The sequence below is a fragment of the Hydra vulgaris genome, chromosome 08, assembly GCF_038396675.1.
Source record: "Hydra vulgaris chromosome 08, alternate assembly HydraT2T_AEP".
In the NCBI taxonomy this organism is placed as follows: Eukaryota; Metazoa; Cnidaria; class Hydrozoa; order Anthoathecata; family Hydridae; genus Hydra; species Hydra vulgaris.
The window spans coordinates 15,112,234-15,137,203 of record NC_088927.1 but is presented as its reverse complement, the minus strand read 5'-3'; the positions used below and the strand labels follow the sequence as shown (position 1 = coordinate 15,137,203).

Genomic DNA, 24,970 nt, shown 5'->3' with positions numbered 1-24,970 from the left:
AAAACGACTTAGAGCTAACAAATAAAAAAAGTCAACTCTCTGGAAGCTGACCCTTTAAAATTAAGTGGTTGTACAGGCTAACTTAAAATAAAAAGGTTGTACAGACTAATTTAAAATAAAGAGGTTGTTCAGGCTAATTTAAAATAAAGAGGTTGTACAGGCTAATTTAAAATAAAGAAATTGTTCAGGCTAATTTAAAATAAAGAGGTTGTATAGGCTGACGAAAATATCATTTTCAAAAAATTTGGGTCCCACAAACCGCAGCACTGAACGAAAATAGTTATTTGAAGAAACGCTTGCATTAAAAGGTGTAATGTTTAAACGGGTGCATAGGATTGGAATTCGAGAAGTTAAAAAAGCCATAACTATAGTTTTAATATTACTTGATTATAAAGGTAAGGTAGATGTTCTATGAAACTCTCGGGAAAAAAGGTAAACATTTTTTCATCAAAGAGTAACTTTGTGCGGAGATAACACAAATCAGAAGAGAATTATATGAAAAAAATAAGGTGGGAAGTTTGTGTACATTTCATATGACAAGTTAATCGTTTACGAATAGACTCCAAAAGAAAAGTATATATTTTATTTTTTATCTAACAGGTAATTTTTCTTATTTGTGTTGATTTACTTTTCTGATTTAATTTTTTATCTGGAAATGGAGGACAACTGTTATATTTATTCTAAAAATGCATTGTTGTCATAAAAATGCCAATGTTGATTATAATAGTTTTTTAAATAAATTATCTTATAAATAAGTACTATTCAGTATTTAAAACTACTTTAATATCTTTGTGAGAATAAAATTAGATTTCCAATTTTGCATAAAAATCATTATGCAAAACTATATAAATAATGTAACCCTGATAAATATCAATGTTCGTAATATGAATAAAGATTTTTAAAACTTTAAATGTTTATTTAATGAATTATAATATGAAAGAAGTTATACCATATAACTTACTAAATAAAGAATTTGAATGTCAAATAATGACTTTATCAACATTAATGAAGGACAGTAATAAATTGAAAGAAGAATGATCAAGGTTTTTATGGATGTTCCTGCACTACAAGAAAAGACAAAACGTTGGGAAAACGGCGGGTAAGGCCCTTTTGATCTTCTAAATTTATTTAACTGTAAGAAATTTTTTTAACAATTGCTATCAGTGTTGCAAGTAGCGAAAAAAAACGTCTCAAAATTGAAATTAATATTAAATTTTCTTCTTTCTAAAAGGAGTGTTTAGGTCTCATAAATCTTGCAATATTACTAAATGAAGAACTTGAATCTCAAATGAATGACTTCATCAATTTTGGGTTTCTCTCGTTTATGTGGGGTGTAGTGCTTTTTTATCCTTCTTATCTTGAGGGAGAATATCATACCTTTTAGATGAACCGCGATCGTGAACGGACGTGATTTTGTTAACAAAAAAAAATTTGTCTACAGCTCAAATAAAAAATATACTTGAAATTCATGAAAACACAGCAATAAAACTGTTTAATAATAAATTTGATAAAATGGAGATTAAAATTAAAAATATGCAAGAAGAAAATAAAGTTTTAAAAAAAAGAACTGAGAGAATTGAAAAAGACGTATTTCTAAACAGCTTTGAAAATATTTGTTAAACTGAAACTTTCGAATAAAAAGCTATTTATTAACGAAGACTTTAGCAATAGAACTATGGAAATAAGAAAAAAGTTTTTTAATAACGCAAAAGATTTAAGAACTAAAAGTAAATTTTCTAAAGTCGTTTATAACAAACTTACTACGTGTGTTTTTTAAAGGAATTTTTTATTTCATATACCATTTTTAAAATTTTATTTTAATTAAAATTTTAAAATTGAATTCTCTTTATGAAAAGAAATTTTGAATCACTATCGCTTAACTTTTTTATAACGATTTGATGTAGAAGCTATGCAAAACAATTATTCCTACTTCTTTAACAATGAAACATTAGAATTTTATTCGCGGGATCATTTAAGTTTTATTCATTTTAGTATTATAATTCTTAACAAAACTAAATATTGTGTGTTTTATAAAAGGAAACCTCAAATTTTGTATAATATGCGTAACTAAAGCAGGGAGTAAATTTAATGACGCAAAATCATATTTAAATTCCAATATTCCTGGTTTTAATATGATCCAACTAGCATGTAAAGCAAAAAAATGCGAAGGGGGTGTTTTTTTTTGTATAATGGAAAATATGAGGTTTGTTATCAGGCTTCTGATAACAATAAAGAGGTTGTAATGGTTGTACTTTAAACCAATAGCTTTAAAACATACTTTTAAGCTGCTGTTATTACTGTTATACTAAGCTATTTAATTGGTGACTTTTAACACCTTAACAACTTTTAATAACTTTTTTTGGTATTATTTTAAATAATTTAGTTTATATTTTCTTCTTTATTTCTAAATTAAATAATTTAAATTAAAAACTTTTTACTGCCATCAAATAGCCTTTTAAAATATCAATACTTTTTAGGTTGAAGATTACTAGAAAAGTTGTACTTAGTGATTTTTATCAATATGTTTTTAAATATTCTCCTTTTAGTTAAAAGGCAATTTACCTAAGCCCTTAAATTGTCGTCAATAAAAATTTTGGTAAACTTTTGGTAGGTATTACTCAGTTTAATCAACAAATTTCAAAAAGCAGTTTGTTATACGTTATACTTTACGTGCAGTAAAGTATAACGTACAATCTTTAAAATACTATGATAAATCTCAGTCTAATTGGTCAATTGTAAAAATCATTTAAATACATCCCAGTACCATCTACACGGATTTCAACTAGTATTGTTATCGACTTCGACTAAACCGACTAAAAGTCGACTAGTCAAAAGTCGAAATTATTCGGCTTTGAAAAATGGTATAGTCAATTTAATGGAATATGGACTTCCTACTAATCGTCAAAAAGTCGATTTTGTCGAGTAAAAATCTTTAAATCCTTTTATCTTTTCATACGAATTAACGTTTCAATCTTTAATTTTTGTTTGTTCAGTTAATAGCAATTGTATGTACTATTATAACTATTATCTAGCTTTTTATTTACTCTTTTAATGTTTTATCTAATTCATAGCATGTTAGCATTATTTATGCTCTTCCGCGGTGCTTTGTGATAAGATCGTAAGGACTTCTGGGAGCATCTTAACAATTACAGAAAAAATAAGCTTAATTATAGTTTCGGTTATGTATTTCATTAATTACTTATTTTTTTCTTTTGTTTACTCGATGCTTTTGATTTTCATAAATACTTTCATACAGGGCCGCTCTAAGATGGCTCGGGGCTCTGCCACGTCCCTGTGGCAAAATTATGTTGTAAAGCTCCAAAATCTAAATGCCATCAATCTAATTACATTGTAAATATCGATGGGTTAATTTTATATCCATTTTAGAAGCTTGTGTGAAAAACGATTTTAAAAATTTAAACTCGTGTGCAAATTCAAATATTTAAAAACATATTATAATTGTTGTTTTATTGTATTGCTTCAACATTTCTGTGTATAATATTTGAATTTATTTCCGTTCATCAAGATCGACATTTCAACATTGATAACTCAGTAAAGCCCAAATTTGGACATACAATGTTTTAGAGTTAACCCATTGATATGATTGTAAAGACTTTGATAAATAGCAAGTATTTAAAGCAGTCCCTTAACTATTGAGGTCTGGGAATAAATTGTCCCGTTGTTGAAGCGGCCCTTATTATTGTTTTGCTCCATTCATATTTAAATGATATGATGTTAAAAAATAGAAAGCTAATATAAATTAATTTATTATTTTTATTGGAAATTATTTCAAAAAAATAACTTATTTAAATATTTCGACTAAATCGACTTAATCAATACATTTCAATCAATTAATACATTTTTGAAATCGATTTTAGTCGATTTCAAAAATGTATCAACTGGTTTTAGTCGCGTATATAAAATATATTAGTCGATTTAGTTGACAGTCGAATTATTTAATAGTCGTAACAACACTAATTTTAACTTTTCAATAACTTGATTTAAAATGCACACTTCATAGTTCATTATATTAAGTTCTAAAATTAAAAATAAAAACCCTTCAGCTGTATACAAAATGTCAATTAGTTCTAAAGTCAACGAGTGTAAAAAATAAAAACATAATTAAAAATATAAGTTTCTTTCTCATGAATAATTACGAAGAAAAAAAGGTAATTAAAAGTCAAAGTTTGCTTATTTGCAAAGTTTTTATTGTTTTTAATGTTACTCTTCCAGCTAAATAATTGCGTTTTAATGAATGTAAGCTTTCTTATACAGTTACTTACTTACGCCACATTTTTCTACTTAGCAATTAATTCCTTGTTAATTTCTATATTAAAATTCTCCGAGAAAGTGTATTTTTGTAAAATCAATAAAAATAAAACTTTACCATCAATGTCTGCCAAAGTAAAGATTATCCGGTAATTTGGCGTTTAATGTATACAATAATGCAAACACCACGTATACGGTAATGCAAATGATATTTAATTGAGATGCTTAATTCCCTCAAAATCATAGAAACATAGTAGTACAATCGAAGTGTATTTCTTTGAAAGCATTCAAATAATAATTTAACCAAGATTTTATTAGCTTCTCTAAGATGCTGCATGAAAGTTTGTGATTTTTTATGAATATTAATTCATATAACTTAATTCATTTTCAAAATAAATTAGCAGAGTATAGAGGAGAGTAGGTTATTGGGGATCAGCTAAATGGTAATGCGAACTAAAGACATTAGTTATTCGAAATTGATCATATTTATGGCTTATCATTTAGTCGAACTGTTCAGTTACAAACTCTCTAAAGCAATTTTTATAAATCTTGTTGTAAAGTAAAAATTTAGGGCAAAAATAAAAAAATAAAAAGGTGTTCGGAATTACTCTACGTGCGTGAGGTAATTCCGAAGACTCAGGGGGTAATCACAAACACTATTGTATAATAACGAATAAAAGGCTAATTGTAATAATTAAGTGCAAAAATTACAGCCAAAATTTTGGGATAGGCTCACATATGCCAGCGCCTTACAATTATAACATATAATACAGTCTTTCATGGGGAGATCGTGAGCTTTTCATTTCAACTTAATACAACAACAGCCTTTTAAAATTAATTTTTTGTTTTTTAATGGTTAAAACTTTAATTAATTACAAATAAATATTACAAACAAAACCCCGGGACATGCTTTCACCAATATTGCAATTCTTGTGCAGCCAAGATTTCCATTAATGACACATGTTCCAGTGTTCTGTGGGCGGATCCTGATTTTTTTTTTCTCGCAAATTAAAATTACCAGCAGTATTTTTTATTTCTTGTTCTTTCTTATGATTCTTTTGCTCTAAAATATTTCTCAATGGCGTACCAGTATTTTGGAATTTTTCTTTCTTTAACATTTCAGTTTTTCTCTTTTTGGCAAACTAGGTACAGAGATAACTTTTGAACAATTTATCAGTTAAAATTAAATGTGAAAAAAGAAACATAAATGTTCTGACCGCCTGACGTCCATGTGTTGAGACGTTCAGAATTACCCCACTAAGATTTTTCATTATTTCCCTATGGACACAAATATTTGAATACATTTAATCTATTGAGGTTATATTGACATGCCTAAATTACAATACGTGTTAAAAACCCCTTGATTATGATACTATGAAACAACGACAACAAAAGGAGTGGTTTTATATCTATAGTATAAAGTACGACTTAGTATAGTAGTACAACTGAAATGTTTCTCAAGAAAAAAAGTTGCATAAAATTTTCAGAGAAATTTAGGATCAATTTATCGTGAACAACAATTGCAACTTCATTACACTACTGCACATTTGGAACGGAACATGGGTTCCTCTCTCAGCAGGTAAAAAGAAAGTGTCAAATTTTTTTTTTATTATGCCATTTTGACCATATTTGGAGTTACCCCGTGTTCACTACTACCCTACTCTCCCCTAAATTAGGATCCTACGTAACATTCTTTCTAAATTGAAATCAATACTTTTATAAATATATTTCAAGTTTATACTTTTTGCAAATCTTATAGTTTTAGTATAAATAGAGGTCTAAAGTTGGAGCAGTTTTTTGTTCAATGTTCAGCTTATGCTTTGTGTTTGCCACTCTATCTATCATTTAAAGCAAATACCAGTCTGTTTTTTCTGACTGTCTGCCTGGCTTTTACTGAGACACTGGGTCTAAAAAACTAAAATCTCTATCAGGCAAACCTAAATAGACAGTAACCAGAGAAAAGATCACTTGAAATGCTTATAATAAATAAATCTTTTACAAATAAGTTGTCTATTCGTTTACTGACCAAATATGCAATGCGAAATACTATAAAAAGCTAATGTAGCAGTTTGAAAACATATCAAAAAGCACAACACAAAAATTGGAAATTTTTAAAACAAATTATATCCAACTTGTATTATTCCGTTAAAAAGTTGCTTAAGAAAGCGTTATGACTTGTTGTGTCAGATGCTTTTGGGAGGTTTAGAAATACTGATGGTACTTTTATTGTTAGTAGCCTTGGTTTAACCAAGTAGCATTGGTTTGTTGTTTGTTAAAAACTAACTAGCCTTCGTCTGTTGTTTGTTTAAAACCAAGTAGCCTTGGTTTGTTGTTTGTTAAAAACCAAGTAGCCTTGATCTGTTGTTTGTTAAAAACCAAGAAGCCTTAGTTTGTTAGAAATCTTTACAATATTTCTTTTTGCTTTGATTTTAGGATTTAGTGTGTAATATTTTTGGCTGATAATTATCCGAATTAAATTCGGCAATAGTAAAAAAACTTTAATTTTAATTTTTTTTAAACAATTTTTAAATTTTTTATTTGTTTCTTTTTTTTGCTTTTTTTATTTGTAAATTATTTAAATCACCGTTTCCCGTTTGCTCTTTGATTTTAATCTAGATTTCAGCCATTAAAGTTTCAATATTAAAAATCAATTTGCTTAAACCTAAATTTTTTAAACGTATTACTGTAATAGCAATACATAATAAATAAAATCAAAATAATCAGGTATGTGACATTTTTTTTTATTTAAAATTAATTTTTTAATTTAAAATTAAATTGTTACTCTGTTATTATGTATAATTAGAAAGGGCTTCAATACAGTATTTTAAAGATAATAAAATATTCAAAAATTATATTTCAAAAACTTTTTAGGTAGCTAGGGCTCAAAAAAAGGGAATTTTTTTAACCCTACCTACACCATCTCAGGTTAGAAGGAGGGAAGTTAAAACCTTAAATATATATATAATACTCAAATGTTATATAAAAAAATACATTCATAACTATATTCAAAAACCTAATTTATGAAAGGCTGTAAACATATATATACAAATAATACATAATTCATATTCCTATTTTTTGTAGATAGAAAAGACGGGACATGATGGCTTTTTCTATAACAGCTGAACCGTAAAATTAAAAGATGAGTGGAAACAAAGCTGTAAATATAGGTTGTATTTTAAAATACCGATTGATTTTTCGCATTAATGCGCATTTTGTTTTTTCCCGCTTAAAATTTTTTTTTACATAAAAACGATGCTTACGGGAACAAAAAATTAACGGGTAAACAAAAATGTCCCCGAGAATGCTAATGTCCCCGCAACTATTCGTTATTCTGTAAAATCTGTCCCCGCAAGTGATACAATTGGTGTGTGTATATATCTCTATATATATTTATATATATTTGTATATATATATCTATATATATATATCTATATATATATATCTATATATATATATCTATATATATATATCTATATATATATATCTATATATATATATCTATATATATATATATCTATATATATATATATATATATCTATATATATATATCTCTATATATATCTATATATATATATATATATATATATATATATATATATATATATATATGTATATATGTATATCTATCTATATATATATATATATAAGTATATATATATATATAAATATATATATACATATAAATATATATATATATATACATATATATATATGTTATTACGTATATAATTATTATTACGTATTTCATAAGTATATGTATACGTATTTACTTATATATTATATAAGTAAATACATGGAATAATCATTAAATTTTACACATTTTAAGTGTTTCATACCAATAATCTAACCTTCGGAAACCAATTTCTCCATTAATTTCATAATGCACCATTTGATAAATTTCCCAAATAAATAACACTAGTAAAAGTATTGCAATACGTTTACTTATCTTTAACGATGTCAGCCTTAGCGAGGGCATTGTCAAAAATCCGAATATCTGTCTAAATAAATTTTAAAAAATAATCAAGTTTTTAAGTCAACAAAACTACCGACTTAAATTCTTCATACGAACTGCTTTGTAAATTATTTAAGGGTAATTACTTTATATCATTATATAGCACGTAAAAATATAATTAAAAACTTGACAAAAATTTATTTTTCAAACTACACACTATTTCTGTAACATTTTTTTATTTATCTATTTGTTATTTATATATTTTGCATTAATATTTTTTGCTAACATTTTTAAATTAATAACGAACAAATTTAGACAATAACAAAACTCAAATTTAAAAAAAAAAATTTTAACATTGTATTTTTTACCTAACGTAAAAATAAAAAGTGCTATTTAAAAAAAAGTTCAATTAATTACAATTGCTGGCTTTTTCAGCGTGTTAAATTATTTCATTCAGTTTTCTCAATAAAAATTTTAAAATCGTTAAAAATATGCAAAAAAGTTGTTAAAGTTTTTTATAATAAATCAGATTATTATACAAAGTCCTATTCAATTTCATATGAAAATTTCATATGAAAATGACTTGCGCATAATTTAATTACTATTATTTCAAAGACGTTTTCAAAACACCGAAGATTTTTCTCTGTTTTCGTAAAAAAAAAGGTTCGTTTAAAACTTTGTGTGAAGCAATTGTTTTTCTTTACAATCAAAATTGTTTTCAATTTCGTTTAATTATAAATTATTTTAATTGTTAAAAAAAAAATACAATAACAATTTCAACGAATACAATAATAGCAATAAAAGTATACGGTTAGTTTGCCGTATACAGCAAGCGATTTCTCTTAGCATTACAAGATGTATTATCACCTTGAGGCTTAGTTAAAACATCAAATAATAAGATATCAAAGCCTCTAAAATTACAATGCTATAAAGTAATGCTTTTCCTTCAGCAGCAGGACCTTTGAGAGGGAGGAGCAAAGGGGGCAAATTGACCCGGGTTTTTTTTTCAGTAAATAGGAAACATTTTAATAATTGACAATGTGAAATTTGCTTTGTTTTTTTTTTGAGGTTAAAACTTTAACACTTGGAATGAAAATACATTGTGATTCAAAGGACTTTGGATCAGCGGAAGCTCAAGCAATTCACCTGAAGCTGAGCTAAATGATTTTCCCAAAAGTAAATCATCAGAGTCAGAAGGAGGAGCTTTATTGAACAGAGGAGAATGTGATGCGGTAATTATTAATGCTGACCTGATTTGTTAATATTTAATATTGAACTATTTTTCTGGAATGTTGTTTGAAGTCAAAAGGATCAAGATGTAATTATTTATAAAGGAATCCCCTTCACATACATTGCAGTAACGAGGTTATCCGCGTGATTCTAAGAAAATAATCTTTCCTTTGAATGTGTTTTATAAATCTTTGCTAAATAAGGAAAAATTAGAAAGAGATTTTTTGGTTTGGAATTCGACCACCAAAGCTCTCTACTGTTCCCTTTGCTCTCACTTGGACATGAAAGCAGTATTCAAAAGCGGGAAATTGTCCTTCCTTAGTTGGAACGGAGGAACAATGGATAAATGGAGGAAATTCATAGATTGTTTAATGCAGCATCAATCCAGCTCACAGTACCAAAAATTAAAAAAAGAGGAATACATTCGTCTTACCAGCTCCACTTATATAGATTCAGAGCACCAGAAGTAAATCAATTTTGAGACAGCTAAATGGAGGATAAATCTTTGTGGAATTTGGATGTGATTCTTTTCTTGGCTTTTAGGAATATAGCTTTTCTAGGTAACTTATTATAATTTTTTTCTCGATATCAGTTTTAATTATTTATATAATTATTGTCATAATTAATTATAACTGTTTTATACAATTATCTTTCCAGGTGAAGCAACACACGTGATTGGGAAAAGAAATGGATTATTTCTTGCAGGTACGGAGCTTATTGATACCTCTATTCGTTGACTCAAAATAGTTCCATCAGAGAATGTATTGGAGTCATCCGAAGTGCAGCTGTCAAAGAAATTGAGGATGGTATCTACTTTACCATCATAGTCGATGGTACCCCTATTTATCTCACACTGAGCAGATAACCTTGGTTATTTGTTTTCCTCTCTATGAACGAGAAACTAATTGCTGACAAATCAAAGCTTTCGAGAAGAAGAAAGAAGGCAGTATAGTAAAGCTTACTGATGTAATTGCTAGGCTAGGTTTGGATATTTAAAACTGTCGCGGTCAGGGCGACGATTTAAAACTGTCGTCGACGATTTAAAACTGTCGTCGTTTTGGTGACGACATATTGTTTCTTTGTCCTAACATCAATTCCACAACCGCTTTGGTTTTTAGAAATTCTATTGTGTCTGTATAATGTTTTTCCGAATATTAATCCCATAATACTTTACGTTAATAGAAAAAAAGTATTTTTAGATAACAAACTTTACGCTATTAAATATAAACTAGCTGACCGGACCAGTAAAAAAACGGGTCTTTGTAAATGCATTCCATTGTTTATATATTAGCTTAATTATATTATATTTAAACTTAATTGCTATGCAATAAAGCTGCGCTTGTATAGAGAACCTGCTTGAAAAGTGTAGATTAATTTTATTCGGTATAAGAGATGTATAAAATAGTTTGTTTCTAATATATGCATAACTTCGAGACCTCAGTGGTTTAATGCGCTGCCATCGGTGTCATTTTGAAAGGGTTCGAATCCTCTCGTTAACACAACATATTTTCAATTTTTCAATCTATGCGTATAATTAAGTTTTTGCTAACTATAGACTTTTTTTTTTTTTTTTTTTTGCCTGAGGCCTACGCAGGGTTTGTGACCAAAGCTGCATAAACATTGATAAATCCTAAATTCTTTTTTATTCAAAATTAATGTTAGCTTTATGTTTATATTCATATGTAACTTATTTTAACTTATATTCCAGAACATTTTACAACACACTTTTTAAAAACAATATAAATAAATACAATACAAGAGCAACAGGCAAATTTAAGAGACCTTTTGAAACAACAAGACTCTCAAAATTCTCAATTACATATCGTAGTTCCTATTTATTTTAAGCTCGAAGAAGACTTAAGTCTTCTGCGAGCTTCCTATAACTACAAATAATTAATTCTTTTTATCAATCTTACACAAATTTCCTTTTTATCCTATTTATACACTAAGATTATTTTGAAATGTGGTAAATAAACTTATAGTAAAACATCTAAACACTCCTACAAAAAATCAGCAGATTTTTGTTTGTTGTATTTTTTATTTTAATTGGAATAATATAGAGATATGTTTCTCGGATTATTTTTACGTACACGTTATTATATTGTCGTAATTGGTATTTACTTTAATCACGTCTCAGGGTTGTATGCAACTATATTTCTATTTACTTCGTATATTTTGAACTTTATATTTATGATTTATATTTGTATATCTTTATCGCAATCTGTGATTGGTTACTTGTAAATACTTTGTAAAAATAGTTATAAAATATCTATAAATAAAAGTAGTTGTAAAATAAACATGTATAAAAAAATATATACAGTATCGGACAAATATACGAGTATATACGAGTGCAACCAAAAAACGCTAATTTAGTTTCTTTATATAAAAGTGCTGCATTTTTTCAATTTAGAGAAATAACTATGTAAATGTTTAGAGACAAAGTTCTTCAAGTTTTATTCATCACAAAGTTCATTATTTGTACACGAAAATTAATAAATTAATCAAAAGTATTAAAAAAAGTTGATTTCCTTCTGGACAAAACAAGTGCAACTCAACAAAATGTTGACCAAGCTGTATTTCGCTATCAATATTTCGTGGCGAATCCTTTGCTGTCGATCACAGCCTTGCATCTTCGAGGCATAGATTCGATCAGGTGATCAATAAAACTTTGTGGAATCGCTGCCTAGGCCTTTTGGATTTGATTAAACAGTTGATCCTTATTACGAACACCTTCACGATTAATTCTGTTCAAACAGTTGATCCATATTACGAACACCTTCACAATTAATTCTGCGGTTGACGATCTCCCACATGTTCTCGATAGGGTTGAGATCCGGAGATTGAGGCGGCCAATCCATCACCGATAGGTGGTTGTCTTGAAACCACTGCTTGACTACTTTTGCAGTGTATTTCGGATTGTTGTCTTGCTGAAAAACCCATTTTATTGGCATATTATATTCAGCATGAGGTAACATAACATCTTTCAGGAAATTTTCATACATGAAACGGTTCATTATTCCATCGTTTCCATGTATTGGACCTAGACCGTTAGCAGAAAAACACCCCCAGACCATTACATTGCCTCCACCATGCTTCACGGTCTTATGGCAGTAACGTAAATCGAGGCGTTTTCCGGCCGGTCGACGTACATGGCAAATGCCATCGCTCCCAATGATGTTGAACTTCGATTCATCACTGAACAGGATAGTTCGCTATTTCTGCACATTCCAGTCAATATGAGACATAGCAAACAGGAGTCTTTTCTTCTGGTCTTTTAGTGAAATCAGCGGTTTCTTTGCAGGGCGTCGAGAAAACAATCCGGCTTCAACAGCACAACGTCTTGGTTGGATGTGGACTGTATTGATGTAATAAAACACTTGTTGTATTTCACTTCTTGTATCGATGTTCTTTGATAAAACACTTTGATAAAACTCACTTCGATAAACTGTCTTGATAATACTGACTGATTGACTTCCATATACTGACTGAATTACATGTCGATTTACATATCTCTTATATAGTAAAATGAACCTGTGTAAACCTGTTCTGGAAGATTCTAGATGCTTCTTTTTGATGCTTCTGGATGAGTCTAGATGCTTCTGAATGTTTCTGAATATTTCTGGATGCTACTGGATGCTTTCAGATGCTTTTTCTGGAAACTTCTGGAAGCTTCTGCATGCTTCTGGAAACTTCTGGATACTTCCTTTAATTATTAAAAAACTTCCGTGAAATTGACACGGACCAGACTTAAGAAGATGAAACAAGCCAAAAAAGTTGCACTTTGTCCGCTGCAAAATGGCACTTGTCAACGAAATTCTGCCTGTGTGCTGTCACCAGTCAGCTGATTGTTCATGTCATGGCATGCTATGACTCCAGACTCCTGAACTGTTTGCTGTGGTAGTATAGTTCGTTTCGTTTTTAAGACAGGTAAAATTAGGAACACTTTTTAGCATTGTTCGATGTTGGTTGCAAATGTTTTGTCCAATACTGTATATATATATAAAAATCATTTTGATCAACTTAATCTTCATTATCACTATCAAGCTTTAGTCTTTTCCTCGCTGTTTCTCTAATATAAACTCTCGAGCATCTTTTTTCTTTAACTAAAGCTTTTTCATACCATATGAAAAACATTGTTCAACACAATTTTTTAATTTTTTTTTATTTTCCAAGCTTTCTACTCCACTTTTTTTACCTTCTTATGCAGTTTCTATATTAAATTATAACCTTTTTTTTACCTTTTTCATAAGAACATTCATCTTGAAAACAAATATCTTTTTATTAAATAAGTCAATGTAAAAATGTCCTTTCTGATGTAAAGCTCTGTTATACTCAGTTTACTAAATTTTGTATCTTATCTCAGATGTCTTGAAGTGTCATTATATAAAGTCTGACATTCCATCACAAATTCATGGGTGTGATCTTATTATTTCTCCCCAAAATAAAGCAGAACTATTAAAATAAATTTTTTCTCTATTTTGAATATTGAATCTTATGCCCATATTCTTCCCGCCATTTCAGATAAACAGAATAATCCATTGTTAAACATTCGAATGACTTTGGTGACCAATGCTAAAGTCATCTCTCAATTAAACTCTTCTACTGCTTATTTTTCGCACAATATTTCTTATGTTATTGTTGTTCTTATGTTGTTCTTATGTTATTGTTGTTCTTATGTTGTTCTTATGTTATTGTTGTTCTTATGTTGTTCTTATGTTATTGTTGTTCTTATGTTGTTCTTATGTTATTGTTGTTCTTATGTTGTTCTTATGTTATTGTTGTTCTTATGTTGTTCTTATGTTATTGTTGTTCTTATGTTGTTCTTATGTTATTGTTGTTCTTATGTTGTTCTTATGTTATTGTTGTTCTTATGTTGTTCTTATGTTATTGTTGTTCTTATGTTGTTCTTATGTTATTGTTGTTCTTATGTTGTTCTTATGTTATTGTTGTTCTTATGTTGTTCAATATGTCTTATGTTGTTTAAGAAAAGAGCTCTCCCGAACTTTCTTCAATTCTAACTTTTATAAATGCTATATAAGTGGTTCTAGTTTTTAAAAACTCTAAAAAGCACACTGAACTCTCTAACTATCCTACAATTAGACTTCTCTTTATTATTGGTTTTTTTATATAAAGGTTTCGAGATTATTAAATTGATTCTTTCTAACCTCAGTATTTAAGTCATTCTCAAAGGTCTCCACTTGTCTTCATTTCAAGGTGGTCGTCTGGTAAAAAAATCAAAAATACAATTTGGGGGAAAGTTTATTTTATTTTTCAACATAAAAAAGTTATATTTGTATGACAAAAAAAAAAAAAAAATTACGTTATTTAATGCTGAATCAGCAAAAAAATGGTTAAATCATCACTTTCTTAAAAAAAATGGTCACTTTAAAAATTATTTAAAAAAATCATCACTTTCTTAAAAAAAATGGTTAAATCATCACTTTCTTAAAACAAAGAGTTTTAGCTATCTGTACATCCGTTTTGCATGAAGTTTGGTTTTTTATGTAGGATATATATAAAATTAGTATGTTAACCAGTAAAAATTTAGAATTATGTTTAGATCCATAATGGCAGCTTTAGGTATTTGGGGAAATTAAAAAAGGGATAAAGTTCAACAAAAACCAACCCATAATTCCTAAAATGCTCAAAGAATTATTTAGATTCTGGTTCACATACTAACTTATACACAGATGAACAAACCCTGAAAATTTCATTCAAAAATAATTTATAGAAGCTGAGATATTTGCGTTTTAAGTCTGAAATATCACAAACGGAGAAAACCAACAAAATAAAAATAAAATAATTAAAATGATCCTTTAGAATAATTCTTTACAGTATCTGTTGATTTTTTTTGTATATTTTTGTTTTTTTTACTATCAAATACTAAAGCACGGACAATAAAATATTTTCCTGGTGTTAAACAAAGATTTTTCAAAACATTAGCTAGAGCTAAATATCCATCATTAAAACTTACTACTGATGAAAACGTACACATTTCTAGTACATCTTTTGAAACAAATGTATTTTTTGGGCATTTCCGCCAGAAAATCTGATTAAATGCTTCGTTAGCATTTTGGCTTGTGCCTTGTAATAGTTAATCAAGTTTTGTCAGCTGTTATAATTGAAGTTCCGTATATTTTAAAGCTCCGTGTACACTATATAAAAGCTTTAGGTTTCTTAAAAAGTATGTTTAAAAGTATATATTTTCTAAAAGAGCATAAATTTCTCTTTTAAACTGGACTATAAACAAAATTTGATTTTTTAAATATTTTTTACCAGACGACCACCTCAAGTGACTTTAAGGGTTACAAGAAATGAAGAAGAGGAACTTTAAGGGGTACTCGAAAAGAGAATGATTACAATGCTCTATCTTTGTTCCTGTATTTTTTCTTATCTACAATAATAATCATACTGACAATCTTAGACATAAAGTGGCTTTAAATTTTCTGACAACACAACTTTATACTCTTCTTGTCTTGACAAAAAGTCTTCACTTTTTGATCGCTTAGAACAAGCAGGATCTTTACTCCGATCACTTTTCTGTAACAGCTCGGAACATGCGCAGTGGTAGCGCACTTGCCTCAGACCTAATGTATCCGTGGTTCAAACCACACCTCTAGGCAAGTTTTGCAAAGTCAGTGGATATTTACTCTGATCATTTTTGTGTAACAGCTTGAAACTTGCTGTGGCTTGTGGTTTTAACTCCAAAAAACCTCACTTATTAACCACAAACGACAATCACAATATTGTCGTTTGCGGTAAATAATTGAGGTTTTTAATTTGTCAAACTTGAGCCACTCTACCATCGTCGTAAGGCTGCATTTCTCTTTTTTCTACAAATACTATTATGATTGCTGCTCAAATAATTTCTCATCCAAAGTTTGATCAATCAAAAATTATTCTCGTTTGGCTTGTCAAAGGATGCAACTTTGCTAAATGACAAGCCAAACGAGAATGAGTTTTGGTTGATCGAACTTGCATGATAAATTATTTAAAAACTTTTAAATGATGAAAGTTTTTGAATAATTTATCCGGGCCAAGGCCGGGACCCCCGGTCACTTACTATACACAAGATCATATTCGAAAAGAAATTATGAGTTTTTTAAAGTATACTCCAGTCAAAACAAGTCAAGGTTATCGACGGAGATAATCGAGAAATGCACATTCATCATATATTTACATTTGTAGAGTTTTTGTCTAAATAAAGTAAACCAACGTAAACTGCTCGTTGTCAACTTAACGTCGCTATGAAACACTGCCAAATCTTTCCATTTCTAACCTTAAAACAACGTTTAACCAACCTTAGTGCTTACGTTCAATTAACGTTAAGCCAATGTCAAACCAACGTAAATTTGTGACGATGACATACGTTATTATTTAACCTTGAATCCAGCCTTTACAAAACCTTTAACCAATGTTAATGCTGATGTTAAACCAAAGTCAACATTAAATTAACGTTAAGCCAACGTTCAGTCAACGTTAAATTATCGTTACGTCAACGTTAAATTGTCCACTGAATACACTTTCGTTCACGTTTTTCTTATAAAAAAAGTGCTCCAATTCTTTTTCGCCATTAACTCGGGTGTAATGGCTGCCATTAGTTCCGTGTCAAACACTCACGAGTGAACATTAAGTTGAGCATTTTATAATATGATAATGATAATGATGACGATTTGATTTTCAAGGGGTGGGTTACCAAATATTGACGTAATTTTATAGAGGGTTGGGGTCTCTGGAAATTTGACAAGTTGTTGATAAGGGAGAGGGGGAGAAGGTGAGATTCCCTAACTCGTTTCTGAATCTCTTGATCAAATTATGCCAAGCTTTTTATGATTACTGGGACCATTTAAAAACTCTTTTTTGTTTTTCAACGCACTAGAGTAGTGTACAAAATTTCAAACAATTTCAAAAAAATCTCAATAGTCCTACGTTTTTTTCCTGCTTTACTGTTTGTTGGAGCGCAGTTCATTAACTCATTTTTTAATCTTTTTCTAACAAAAATTAAGATTGTTGGCAAAAATATTCCTATTGCATTCATACAATATTACATTCAGCATTACTGAGTGCCCCTGTTTGTTTTTTTCCTTGAGTAGCTAAATGATTTGCATTATTTGCATTTTTATAGCACAATACTTAGCCCTGATTCGTCAATAGTAAATGTTTTAGGAAAAAGTGCAACTGTTCCCTAATTTCTGATAAAGCGGTGAAACAAAAATTGATTTTTTTTAAATTAAAATCCTACGCTAAAGCGAATGACATATTTTCTGGTGTTCTTAGTAAGATTTTTGGAATACGTTTTAAATATCAAATCAACAAATTTTTACTAGTCATTCTAAAACGTTGATTAAAAATATGTTTGTTATAATTTTTTTCCCGCTATTTCGAACACTAGTTTCCTTAGATCTTGTGCTGTTACACAAAAAATCTTGTTTATATATCAATTATATGCATAATTAATGCAAAAAATTTTTGAAAAAACTGAGCAAAAAATGAAATCTGGATTAATTCACATTAATGCAGATTTCATAAACGCTTAATAAGTATCAGGTTTTCGTGCTTTGATGGCAGCAACATTTTGAATTATTTGTAAAAAATGCAAAAACTGAACGATATCTCGTTTGATAGATTTTTTTTTTTCAAAATTAATTTAACTTTTTTCAATTCAATTTAATTTTCAAATATAATAATAATCTACTTTGCCTGTCGAAATGACTTTTTTTTTCGAAATTAAGTTCTTTTTAAATTATTTAAATAATTTCACTTTTCAAAATTCAATTGAATTTTGTTTTTCAAAATTCAATTAATTTTTGCTTCAGCTATTCAATATTTTCGGAAGGCTGAATAAGCGCAAATTTATGAGTACGAAGGCAAAATGAAGCGTTGCAAAAACTGGCTTAAGTGCGAACTGGCATCAGTGTGCCGAATAAATTTGCAAACTTTGACATAAATCCAAACTGTCATAAGTGCGAACTGGCATAAGTGCAAAGCAGTTGCAAAAACTGGTACAAATGCGAACTGGCATAAGTGCGAAGCAGTTACAAAAACTGGTATAAGTGCGAAACGGCATAAGTGCGAACTGGCATATGTGCGAATTGGCATAAGCGCGCCATATAAAATTGCAAGTATTACCATGAGTGCAAATTGCTATTTTGCATTTATGCCGGTTCGCACTTATCCCAATGTTACTAAATTCTTTTGGTGCACTTAAACTAGTTTACAGCTATGCTAGTTTTTGAAACTACTTCACAATTATGTCAGTTTGCACTTATGCCAATGTTTGCAAATTCTTTCGGCGCACTTATGCCAGTTCGCACTTATGCTGATTCGCACTTATGCCAGTTTTTACAACTGATTCGTATTTATGCCATTTCGCACAAAACATTTTATTAGAAAATTGTATTTTCAAAAATAAGACCTAATATTTTATCACTCTTTTTAATGCTTTAAGTTTGAAAGAGAGGCGCGTAGATCCTAATTGATATACGGTTCACATTTTCTAGTCTAATAATATTATTAATCCAATGTGGGCTTCACGCTGTTGCTGCATATTCAAAGTGTGGTCTAGTAGATGAATTATATAACAGTTTTAATGTTATATTTTATAGTAAACAATAAAAACAATAGAAAAAAATTTAAATATTGTATTAAAACTTTGCCATGAACTAAAGTTAAATACTATTTGAACTTATACTTTACCTAAACTTTTTTTCCATATTTGTCGTTATTCTAGATACTCTTTGTTAATTTGGATATGATATGCCAATATTCTTAACATCTTCAATAATATGACATTCTAAAAATTAAATTGCATTCCACAACCTAGTTTAAAAAGAATTCTATGATCTAAAACTGTTTACTTTGCAAAGATTAACTAATTTCCTGAAATAGTCGTTTTAAGTAAAAATGTTTTTCAATTAAAAAAAAAAAATCAGTTAATAGATTTCACTTTTAAAAAGATCGTCGAGTTTGAAATAAAAATATAAAATTCAATCACTCTTCTTCTTCAATAGTTTGTCGTAAATGGCAACCTTTTACTAATATAAAATACTATTATTATATCCAACTGACTAAAAATATTAGGGAGGATATATAGGTTTTAGTGATAGAAGTCATTTAATTTGGTCCAAAAGGTTCACAAAATAATATTGTCAATGATAAAGATGCTGCAAAAAAGCTATTGGACTTTCTTCTTTTTTTTATACCATCCTTTTCATCAATTGTCATTCATGCAAGTCATATAAAAGAAATTTTAAAACGATGTTTTTTTCAATTTAGAGGGTGGAATTTAAAAAGAGATATATGATATGATAATCCAAAAGAAAAATTATAGCAGACATGTTTTTCTTCATTTTTTAATTACTCAAACTTAGCTATAATTTTTTTAAAGAAAAAAAAAAATTTTGTTTATTACTTATGCTTCGAAGGTTTAAAATTGATTTCATTGTCAAGATTTTTTTTTAATTATAATGTCTTTTAATATTTTGTCATCATAAAATGCAACTAAGTATCTTGGAAGTATCTTAAGTTCTATGCCAAAATGAACAGCGTTTTGAATGTCCGTGCGTGATCTTAAAGGTCTTGTTAACTGCAAAAAGAAGTGTTAAAATGACAATGATACTTAGCGTATTTTTAGGTTGCTGAATTGAATGGCAAAAGTATTTTTTTTTTCTTTTATGACGTTTAAGCATGTTTTTTTTGCATTACACACGGACATATCAAATTTTCGTCCGTGTGTGATAGTTATATTTTGTTTAGCTTTACTATCGTTTAAATCTTATATTTGCTGATTAGTTAGACTGTAAATAAGCTAGTTTAAAAGAGTAATTTAAACGAATTTAAAATTAAAATGAACAAATTAAGCATATAATAATTTAGAAAAATTTAGAAAAAAATATCCAGAATATTGGATTGCCTAAACTAATTGATTGAAAAATAAAAAAGCGAACATTAGCGATGATGAAAAGAAAAAAGTCAAAAAGATCGCAATAGAATAAAAAAAAGAAGTAAACCAAACTTCTTTGTCCTTTTTAGTCCTTATAGTCCTTAGTCCTTTTTCAATATACTTCTTTGAACATTTTTATTGCCACAGAGGTTGGGAAAGGCACTTAAAAAAGTGAATTCAGCGTTACCTGCTAATTCAAACGAAAGTAAATGTCTTTTGAAAGAAATTCGTAAACGTGAAGAATCCGACTGGGATCATGTAGGTTCGGACAATGTCATGCTTTCAGTATTTTTAAAATAATAAAGTTCTCTTTCTTTTAGAAACAAATTTGTCTAATGGTAGTAAACATTCTAGTTTAAAAATGGGAATTATTAAGTTTTAAGATCTGCGGCTATTTTACGTCAGACAGGTCAACAATCTTCCCCCCAATGTGTGTCTTAGCATATACCATGAAAATTTATACCTTAGCATATACCATGAAATATTTAGGCTTACAACGAATTCCCTTCAAAATAAATTTAATTTAATGTAAGATATAGTTGATAGATAGGTACACAAGTAAGTCAATATAGCAAGTTTTTAAAGCGTAAAACGAACTGTGAAGTAGTAAAGATTAAAATGTTTCTAATGTTACAGACTAATTTAGCGATGGTTCAAGCAAACCACTCTTTGTTTCCAATCAATGGTCCTCAGAGAATGCGCAAAAAATTAACAAATCACTAACCTTTTTGTAAGAAGACTGCATATTACTTCGTTAACAAATGCCAGATTATACTCGCAATCTATATATTAAACGACAACAAAGTGCATATTTTTTTCATATAAGTGCATATGTCGCGAAAATGTATCAGAAAATGAATTAATTATACAAGTAAGTAAAATTATAGTTTCATTTGCTCTAGGTGATAACAGAGTTCAATAATTTTGTATTAAACTTATATTTCTAAAATTAGATGGAATTCAGTGAAAATTACACCATGATGCAGCAAAGTGAAATTCAATCCGCTCACTTGGTTCATCAGAAACTAATTGTATTCACTGCTGCAGTTTGGTTTAAGAGCAATACACATTTTTATGCCATTGTATTCGATTGCTTACTTCTACATAATCAAACAATTGTTAAGTCGCTATCAAACTATCTGTAAGGTACACTTTTCCACATGGTTCTTAATTACAATTAAAAAATTCATATATCATGATAGCCATAAATAATTTGTACAAATTGTCATCTGCTCTTGTTGAGATTCGTTGGTCATTTTGCAACATCGCACGGAAAAGGGAATATTTGGTGGCACAGGTAGAGAAATAAACATAATGATTGGATGACAAATTTCTGGAAAACAACTTTTTTTTTGCAGTTTAGAAGATTTTGTGAACATTGCAAGTCAACAAATTAACAAAATTAATGTAAGTCTTTACATGGAGAAAAAATTTAAAAATGAAAGTTGCAGATTTTAAAATTTTAGTTAAAAAAATTTCATTTTATAGATCATCTCGATTACAAAGGAGTGTATTACAGCAAATCAAAGAGAGATCAATGTGACGCTTGAGGAACAGCAAACCAAAGAGAGATCACTGGGACGCTTCTTAAAGATAAAATTAAAGTTAAGAGCATTCTTTGCCACCACTCATTTCTTTTTAATGTTGATGGAGTTTTTATGCCAATTTACAACAAATCAGAAATGTTAAAAATTGTTAAAAAGCCGATTTCTTCATTATTGTAAACATACGAAAGTATAATTTTCTTAGCTTTAATATAATATATTAACTAAATAATATATTATTTGTCTTTAATATATCATCAATGACATGTTATATATTAAATAATTCTACATCTTATTGAATAAAATAACATTTATTTTATATATATATATATATAAAAAAGTAACAACAAATTATTTCCAATAAATCTTTACGGTAAATGCGAGTCGGAACAGTATTTCGGAACGGTGAGAGCAATCATTATCGATGAATATCTTATTTGATATGGTCATTATCGATTTATATTCATAAATACAATCATAAAATGACAAATTTAACCGTATTGTAAATGTAAAGATTCGATCGTTACTTTTTTTTTCGTCCGTGCGTTTTGGTTTTAACTACTATTGTGGCTCTACGGTACATACTGTAACTACGATACATGCTGTAACATTGTAACAATCTTTATGAATGCGTGTATAATAATAACCTATAAAAAAGTAAGTACCCGTCACTGATTCATTTTTAGAAAAATTGAGGTTTTCTTTATTAAAATTTCTTTTTTTGGCTTTTTCTGTTCCGTGCGTAACTTCAATATAAAATTAAAATATTAACGAAGCGTAACTTCAATATAATATAAGGTAAGTATGGGTATTAAGGCCCACCTAAAAAAATGAAAATGTAAAGAAATGCTGATTTTTTTTTGCTGCCAATGATAAAACCAGATAACTCTAATATTTTAATGTCGAAAAAAAGTTTCACAATTTATTTTTTCCCTAAGTTTGGATTAGTGGGCCTTATTACCCGCCGGGCCTTAATACCCACACTTACCTTATATATAATAGTGCGTAACTTCAATATAAAATTAAATTATTAACGAAGCGTGACGTAGTTACCATACTTTGTACGAATTATATACATTATATTTAATTGAAAGTTTTCATTTAATTAAAAGTTTTCATTTAATTGAATGATTTCATTTAATTGAAAGTATATCGGAGATTACCAATGGCATTATTTTTAATTTTTAGTTTTTGCTTTATTTTTACCTCTGAATTTTTAATGTCACGTTAATCTCACGTGAAACTTTTTGTAAAGTTACAAATGAAGGGGGCTTGATGATAAGACTGCAGTCTTCTACTTGTCATTATTTAAACTTTTATCTTATTTGTAAATGCATACAAATAAAATGTATTTAAAATATAGTGACGAAATAAATTACACAAAATATATATATATATATATATATATATATATATATATATATATATATATATATATATATATATATATATAGTTAATGCAACAGTTGCAATGTTCCGTGCGTGAATTTTTGGAAATGCCCTATATGGTTTTTTAAAAATTTATTTTCAATTGAATATTTTAAAAGATTATATGAAAAGTTGATTAGCTTCAATAACTTCCAGAGTACAAGGTCACATCAATGATAAAGCACTTACCATGAGCATAATATTAAACTGACATGCATTGCAAACTCTTTAAAATAAAAATATTCCTGAATCATATCGCCTTAATGAGTAATAAAGGTTTTCTCTTACTAAAAATAATAAAAAGTTATATATCAAATATTGTCACAAACAAGGCCGGCGCGAAAGAGGAGGGTGAGGAAGCGGAGGAGTGAGACCCCACCCCCATCAATGAATTTTTTATTTATTTAGTTGGCAAAGTTGACCCTTTTAGACAAGTCAGTCGGCAAATTTCAAAAAACGAACACTTTTTTGTTAATCAGCAAACATTTATTGGCTTAACTCCCCCCCCCCCCCACACACCTCTTTTCCCTCCCACGTGACACCTACTCGCACCGTCTTTAGTCACAAATAGTTTTTATTGAGATAAAACATCTAAATTAATTCGAATTTTTCACTAGATTCATTAAAATACCTTATTACTTTAACGCCATCTAACCCTATTTATTTTGATGGATTTTTTTAATAAAAAAGCTTTTTTGACTAATAATTTTTTATCCGCTGATGAAAAAAAAAATTTGTATTTACCGAATAATGAAATAAAGTAATGAAACAGATTTTTTATTTTTTTTTTAATTTTCAAAATAGTTTCCAAAAATACAATTTTTACTTATATGTTTACGTTTTTTTTATCTTAAAAATAGTTTCCAAAAAATCCAATTTTTACTTACATGTTTGCGTTTTTTTTTTCCATGAATTTCCTTGATGAAGTTTTTTCAAATGGAAACATTATAAAGTAAAAATTTATGAATAAAGGTACGAGAATATTAAATAAGGTTTAATGAATTAAAAATATAATAATACGGATTATTTTGCTTTTTCAATTCAATTTTTATATGAATAAATGTAAATATTTTATTAGTTTCTTCAAAGTAATAGAAAGCGTTCTTGCGTTTAATACTGCACGTCCCCGATAAAATCGAATGGATAAAATATTTACTTGTGTCAATAGAGAGAGTCATGAAAAGTTATTATATAGTTTACTTAATACACCACTATAGTTTAGTATAAAAAAGTTTTGTCCTCAAAAATCCGATAAAACTCGTAAACTTTAATAACTTACCTGAATAAATTTTTATTTTCAAGGGAGTGCTTATATATTTATTTTTTTTATGTTGTTTTATTTCAAAAGTTCAAAATTTGAATAATGGTTATAAGAATAATAAAAAACTTCTTCAAAAATTTAGCATGACGTATGAGCCGATTCGTTTCATTATCAATAAAAAACTTTTTATATTTTTAATCGTTTCACCACTTATTAATCGAAGTAAATGGAAAAGGCGTTAATGCTAAAGTAAAAAAAAGTTTTGCTTTTCCAAACTCAGGTTTATACTGTTGTTAAGCTGACAATACCTACTATTTTGAGCGAGTTAGTAAGGTGGGCGTTT

The 24,970-nt window shown here is 28.5% G+C and overlaps 1 protein-coding gene across 6 annotated transcripts in view; it reads right to left on the bottom strand.

The window, feature by feature from the left end:
- Positions 1-24,320, bottom strand: part of LOC100210896 (galactose-3-O-sulfotransferase 3) — a 38,842-nt gene extending 14,522 nt beyond the window's left edge. The window contains exons 1-3 of one of the 6 annotated variants that reach the window (XM_065803148.1): positions 24,254-24,320; positions 19,149-19,245; positions 8,107-8,268 (exon numbers count right to left, since the gene is read on the bottom strand). In XM_065803148.1, the coding sequence (XP_065659220.1) occupies positions 8,107-8,268; positions 19,149-19,165 (179 nt within the window). In that variant the 5' untranslated portion in view covers positions 19,166-19,245; positions 24,254-24,320. Of the gene's footprint in view, positions 1-8,106; positions 8,269-19,148; positions 19,246-21,118; positions 22,136-24,253 lie in introns of those variants that run through there. The other 5 variants (XM_065803150.1, XM_065803152.1, XM_065803149.1 and 2 more) reach the window with 5 other exon arrangements.
- Positions 24,321-24,970: the final 650 nt, after the last annotated feature.